At 39.5% G+C, this 6987-nt stretch overlaps 2 protein-coding genes across 2 annotated transcripts; both read right to left on the bottom strand.

Annotated features, from left to right (window-relative positions):
- Positions 1 to 92: 92 nt before the first annotated feature.
- LOC115621446 (outer dense fiber protein 3-B) lies at positions 93 to 1170 on the bottom strand. The gene is made up of 4 exons (XM_030515100.1): positions 1073 to 1170; positions 796 to 1014; positions 551 to 737; positions 93 to 478 (listed from the first exon to the last, which is right to left on the bottom strand). Exons 1-4 carry the CDS (start codon positions 1089 to 1091, stop codon positions 214 to 216), a joined length of 690 nt encoding a protein of 229 aa, XP_030370960.1. The 5' UTR covers positions 1092 to 1170; the 3' UTR covers positions 93 to 213.
- A 77-nt stretch (positions 1171 to 1247) lies between these two features.
- Positions 1248 to 5740, bottom strand: LOC115620473 (synaptic vesicular amine transporter). The gene is made up of 6 exons (XM_030513704.1): positions 5560 to 5740; positions 3473 to 3937; positions 2026 to 2627; positions 1743 to 1965; positions 1557 to 1681; positions 1248 to 1479 (listed from the first exon to the last, which is right to left on the bottom strand). The coding sequence occupies exons 1-6, from the start codon at positions 5738 to 5740 to the stop codon at positions 1387 to 1389; spliced, it is 1689 nt and encodes a 562-aa protein (XP_030369564.1). The 3' UTR covers positions 1248 to 1386.
- Between the last annotated feature and the right edge of the window lie 1247 nt (positions 5741 to 6987).

Raw genomic sequence — 6987 nt, 5'->3', positions numbered from 1 at the left:
GAAAAGCAATATACAATATATATTTCGCGAGAAAGATTAGCTCTTTGAAGATTTTGCTGTTAACCTGTTAACCAATGAGAATTCCTAATTTCTAGAGGCTAGAAAACTTGTATTATTTTCAGTTAAGTGTTGCATACACAATTCTTAGCTATGAATTTAATTTGGTTAAATACAAAAAATTTTGAATACATATTTCCCTAATATTGCAAATATTTAAATATTATCGCATTTAACAATCATCGGTGGCGCGTAAGGCGAGTGTCGAGTACCAAACGAATACGAGTGTCCGGTCTTGCCAGGACGATAATACATGAGATCGTAGTAGTTGGGACCGGGACCGACATTCTTGCTAATTAGGTTTGTGCGTGGTCCTAGCGAATATTCAGGCGCGCGATGCAATTTGGTATTTAGATCGCCAGCACCATACGCCGCAGGACCAGGAGACATTTGCTTGTTAATGAATTTGGTTTGCATTCCACTGCATAGGAAAGGCATTTTGTTTTTGATAAAAACATCCACTATTCCCTATCCCAGTACCACAGATACTTACATACTATACGATGGTGCGGCCGGCTTGACGGGATTTACTTCAAACTTATACGCGTTGGGGCCGGGTCCGTATTTCTTAAAGGCATAATCAGTACGCATACCAATTGAGTAAGCGGGAGCATTAACGCCCGTAAAGAATGGCTTTATATGTACATCGTGAGCGCCTGGCCCAGGGCCAACTCTCTTATCTGGAAAAAGGGGCTTAAACTTGAAGACCAAGAGCGATAGGTCATGCCTTGAACATACCAATTAAGTTGGTCCTAGGCGCAATAGAGAATTCCAGACCCCCACCCTTGCCATAACGTGTCAGCTTGTCGACCTGATAAGCACCGGCTCCGGGTCCAGGATTCCTACCCGACAGGCCCGTTCGTGCGCCAAAGGAATACTGGGGCATTCGTTGCTTACGAGAATCATGCTTGTCAAAACCAACCGTGGTTGGCAGCTGGTAAGCACCCGGACCGGGCCCTACGGTACAAATACATAGATTGTTTTTATGTAGTCCAGGTCAGCGTGAGAATCTTACCAAAAGGTCGAACCGCCATGTCGTATTTTCTATTGCAATACTAGAGAAAATATTTGAAAATTTTGATCTCTGGACGAGGTGTTTGCCGAACGGTTTTCGAATCTAAAATGAACATCCTCAACGAATCAACATGACAGCCTACATGACAATTAAATCATAGCCGGACTCAATCGGATACGAGCCAGCTGCGATTGCAGCTCTTGCTTTTATTGATTAATAAAGAGAGACAGAGAGAGAAAGAGACTTTTTTATTACACTATCATGAATATTGCTTAGGATTAGCTAAAGATTGGGCCGATGCCAGCATAGCGAACCTACTCCATGTCCATGGAGTTGTAAAGTTGCTTGTAACGCGAGCCACGCCCGCTGCTCTGCAAAAGCAGATCGTTCTGCTGTTCCCGCAGGCTCTGCACATAGAGGGAGAATAAGAAGTGGGTTAGTCAGCTTTCGTTTTGAAGTTGCTTATTTTTAACAAAGCCGCTACCTTTGGGTCATACTTCTGATATAGATAGACCAGAATGGGGCCATAGAGCATATTAAACAGACCCACAGTTCGCATCAGCCAAGCAAAGCCAAAGGTTTGAGCCAACTCCCCACCAATTAGCGGAGCTGAGGAAGCAGAAAGCAGCATTTTTCGAATGAGTAGCAGCAAGATATCGCCAATACTTACCAAGACAATAGGCCAGACTGACCGATGTTTGTTGGATGGCATAGACCGTGCCGTAGCTGGACATGGAGCCGCCGCTGTCATTATCACTGTGCTCTTCCTGCGCCAGCGTTGCGTCCACAAAGGTAGCCAGCAATGGCACTAGGGCAGCATCAATAACCCCAATGCCAAGGCCGAGAACAAAATGAGGCAATAATAACTGAGCCACAGTCGTAGCACTCGGTATCTGGAAAAGTAATAGTAATGATAATTACGAAATTCCAAAACTCACAAAGAGCTATCTTACCAAAATCGACGCTATGCCCACAAGCAGCAGACTTATGCATGAAATTTTCACCTGGCCATAGCGATAGGCAATGCTGCCGAAGAAGTTGGTGCCCACAAAATAGCCCAGGGAGTCCGGAATGAAAACAGTGCCCAGCTGCCATTTCGTCGGCCTCAAATACTGTATCAGCCAGATGGGCAAACAGGGCTCCAATATGGCCATGGTCGACGTAGAGAACCAGATGGCCACCACAATGGCCAATATCATTTTACATTCCAGCAATGGTCGCCATTTGGGCTGCTGCTCCACAACCACCTCCGGCTGCACGGACAGGTCCATCGTCAGCAGTTGTAGTCCCAGATTCAGAAATATTATTGTTGACAGTATTATGAAGGGGGCCGATTTGCCAACCAGATCGTACAGTATTCCGCCGAATGGATATCCGATCAGCACCCCAAGTGCAATACTTCCCAATATAATGCCCATGACTTTGGAGCGTCGCGCCTCCTCAGGATAATGTTGCGCCACCAGACTCATGCCGCACACTCCAATGCAGGCACTACCTATGCCCTGAATGGCCCGCGCCAGCAACATTGTGTAATAGGACTCGCCCACAGCAAAAACTGTGCAAATGAAAGGGAAGAAAATGGATTACGGACTGCAGATATTGAAAAATGATGGCTGGCCATTAATTGGGGGATAATTTGAAGAAGCAGAGCCGTGGGATTTCGATTGTTTGAGAAAAGAAACAATTCGAAACCGACTTTAGTTTAACATTCTAAAGATAACCCAAATAGCAGAACAAATATAAAAGTGTGCAGGATGTGCTTTTAAATAAATTTAAAATTTCAATTAAAATTTTTCAATTTTCGAAAGATTTTCAATATTAGATTATATTAACTTAGGCATTGTACTGTGCATCTGATTATCAGATTCCTTTCGGGGAATGGAATACTCAACAATTATGTCTTTGTGTATTTAATTGATTAATTAATAAACATTATTTTGAGATTATTTCATACCTTTTATGTTTTTCAAATACGTTCTAGGACTTACAAAATGCTTCTTAAAGCAATAAATAAATAAATAAGAAAAGTTGTTCAGATTTGTAAGGAATTCTTTTTAATAAAATATATCAAAAAACGTTTTCATTTCCACTCATAGGGATGCCTATTTCTGGATAGAATAATGCAAATAACAATTAAAATATTACATACATATGCCTCTAAAGAACATCTCTTCAAGTCAAGTTCAATTATAAAAATATGAGACAAATTCGTATTATTTCGAACTTTTAGGCACAGAGTATAAAATATGGAGCTTATATGCCTTTGTCTGCCATCAAAATTGCTAAGATCTTTCTATTCAAATATAGGCATAAAGTACTACATTTTTCGTTAAGTATATGAATCGTGTTCGCACTTTCTAGGGGGAAGTTTTTAAAAATAGATACGCTGTTGAAACTTACCCAGAGATGAGAGCAGCAGACAAAACGTTCCCACCACAATGGGCAGTCGGTAGCCAAACTTACTGGACAGATTTCCCACAATGGGATTGAAAATCAATTGGACGAGCGCTTTCATGGCCAGCAGCAGCCCAATGGATCCATTCTCTCGCTCTAGACTGCTACTGTTGTTGCTATTGTTGTATTCGCTGACATTACTGCCACTTGAGTGGTTGCCCACATTGGCCAGAGTGACAGCGTTGAGCGGAGGCGCCTCACTCGTCAGCTGCTGCAATGTGAAGTTCACCATCGATTTGCCTGGAATGGGATGCTTGGTCATGTACAGCTGTTGCCCGCTCTCCGGCTGGCGATGGTTGTAGGACAACTGCTGTGGTTGCGGCGTCTGCGTCACGCCTGCCTCGAGTTGAAGCAGCGCAGGCGGCTGTGCGACTTGGTCCAGGCTGGCCAAGTATTCCGGCAAAATAGGCACTGATGTATTTTAAAGTAAGGAATAGGGGTTTTATTGAAAAAATAGCTTATTTAGGGAATTTATAGATAATTCCAAATAGTCTGTTCTTAAACAACACAATCATTTAAATAGGGATTTTATTGAAAAAAGAGATTATTTAGGGAATTTATAGTTAATTCCAAATAGTCTATTCTTAAACAACACAATCAATTAAATAGGATTTATGTATTTTAAAATGAAGAATAGGGGTTTTATTGAAAAAATATCTCATTTAGAGAATTTATAGATACTTCCAAATAGTCTGTTCTTAAACAACACAATCACTTAAATAAGATGCCTTTTTTTCGAAACCTACATTAAACAATCTTCATACTTTGTATTCACAAATGCTCTGAAAATTGTTAAAATTTTAATAATTATCTTTATTATCGCCTTACGACCTATTCACATATGACAATTATACATACTCTTCTGGTAGGCCTGGGAAACCGGGAATTTGATTTAATTTGGAAAGAGGATTTAAATGGTAAATATGTGGGCTGGGCGAAAAATTCCAAAAAGGTGCCGCTTTTTTTTGCCAAAAATTTAACGTTTTCGGAACAATTCAAGCTACGACGCGTTTCATGTCCAAAACATCAATCACGCGCTGATTTTCGATCACAATAGATCACAACATTCTCGTCTGTGTTTTAAAAATACTATGCAGGCGTATTTAAAGACCTCCTGCAATATTTTAAATGAATCGGCCTACGTAACACTTCTGCTCAAAGGAATGATTGCACTTCATCTGTCATTTTATTCATGTGAGACGCGATATCTAGTTGGCTTTTTCTGGTCTTCCATTGCAAAGAAAAACATTACTCTTATATACATCCAGATATACAAATGCGTAAGTATATTCTTGCGATGGACGATTATAAAAAACCATTCACAAAAATACAGCCATCGCTAACCTATTTTCGTGCTGATGCTTTCTTTCTTGAGTCTGGTCTTTTTTCCGCTCTCCTAAATGCCGCAGTTTCTAATACCCTGAACCCCAACTATACAATATCTATCCAAAAATATTTCCAACTTAATTTGAGTTTAAACTATAATTTTCATAGCTTAATTCATTTATTAGGACATTTTGTTCAGAGCATTCTTGAAAAATTATAAAAGATGGTCGCCTTACATTTTATTTCCAAAACGATTGCAATACAAGATTTCTATATTAGTATTTATTTTCACATGCCTGCTAATTCTGGAAAAATGTCTTTGTAATATCAGTGAATGCCGAGTAATAAAGTGCTTAAAGCGATTGCACCACTGTTTATCTCAAATGCTTCTAAAATTTATAATCGAAATGAAGTTTCTTTCAAATCCAAATAGAAACAATCTACAGTTATATGATGGGAAGCAGTACAGCAGTTTTTGTAGCTTTTGCTGCCCTAAACGATGTGCAGAATAATAAATCCATACAAACAAGTCGGCTATATAGACTACGAGTACATTAGATGCCTTACATAGTATAGACTCAAATATTTTGAATTGAATTTAACCAAAACGAAAATCGATATTGTTCGAAACAGAAAGATTGTGTTTCACGCAATAAATGTAATTAATTATATCGCAACTCCTTCCTTATCACAATTAATCTAATTACCTATCACGGTTAACAGCACATTGTCCAGGAACAGCGCTAGGTAGACAATGAGTGCAATAGCGCAGCGATTTGTCCCATCTAGGTGTGGTGCCGAGCTGCGTGTGGTGGCGGCGGTGGCAGTGGATGTTGGTGCATTCATAGCCGCTCCTGACGCACGCCCCGCCGTAGATTTCTCCGACATGGTGCGGGCGCAATTTAATTGAACACAGCAATGCTTTTTACGCTGCCATATGGTGGGTCTATCAAAGAGCGCCACTAAGTATGCTACACAAAATTATCGCGCACTCACACACACACACACAGAAACCGGCACGCACAAAAGATGATGGACTCGAAGCAAACCAGGCTGCGCACGCTTTGGCAACAGGTGTTGGCACCACGACGGATGTGCGGCTATTGAAAGGCTTCGATATGTTGCCAATGTATTTTATTAGCAGCGTGCGAACCGAATGAACCGAACACGAAGGCTTGCATGGCGCACAATACGTGTATAGAAGGCTTTGTCGAGGACTGAGGGACTGAGGTGGTGATAGCAGCGGGTGGTCGAGCGAATACGAAAGTAACTCATCTGGATTCAATTTACGCTAAACTGGGATTTATTTTTATTGGTGTTGTTGCTGTTGCTGTTCTCGTTGTTCTTGTTGATTTTTTGTACAACATCATGTTGTGTGTATAAATGCACTAAAAACAATATCCTACTTACTTTATATGTGAGTTTCATTTTCAGTTTCTGAATCGCAATGAAAAATCGTCATTATTATGATGTTGTTTTCAGTAGCTCGCAAAAGATGCCAGATTCAAAAATAATTCAACAATACCTTAATTTCAACAAGCCAGAAATATGGATAGAAAAAAACAATACAGTTCTGAAAATATAGTATGTAAATTAAATCTGCTGAAGACAGCTTGCACCAAAAAAAAAAAAAAAAAAAATTAAAACACACCCGTTGTGCTAAATTAGAAGAGATTTGAAAGCCAACATTTGCAGTTAATCTATTGGAATTTTTCGCAGCTTAGTAAAATACCAACTAAACAAAAAATATCTAAAATTACTCAACCTTTTCATACCCTGTTTAGACTGGTACGGCTTGTTTAGACTAAGCCCACAACTTCAGAATTAACTGTTCGCTCGTCTCTGTGTTCGGTATTACAGAAACACATTTGCAAACTTATGGGTTCGATATTGATTTTCGTAATTTTGATTGAATTATATCTTCCTATCGAAGCTGGCAGTGTTAAAAAGGATTTAATATTTAAGATCTACAAGTTGGAGAAGAAACATATTTCCCAGTGTACTGGCATCACAAGAACTCTATTGACCAACGCAAAAAAAAAACTTTTTGCATATTATTAAAAAACAAATCAACAAAATTTTTGATAAAACTTTTTTTTTTATTTCTTGATTTTTTTTAATAGCCAGGTTTACAG

The sequence above is a fragment of the Scaptodrosophila lebanonensis genome, unplaced genomic scaffold (assembly GCF_003285725.1).
Source record: "Scaptodrosophila lebanonensis strain 11010-0011.00,11010-0021.00 unplaced genomic scaffold, SlebRS2 tig00000024-arrow-pilon, whole genome shotgun sequence".
NCBI lineage: Eukaryota > Metazoa > Arthropoda > Insecta > Diptera > Drosophilidae > Scaptodrosophila > Scaptodrosophila lebanonensis.
This window is presented reverse-complemented; position numbering and strand designations above follow the sequence as displayed.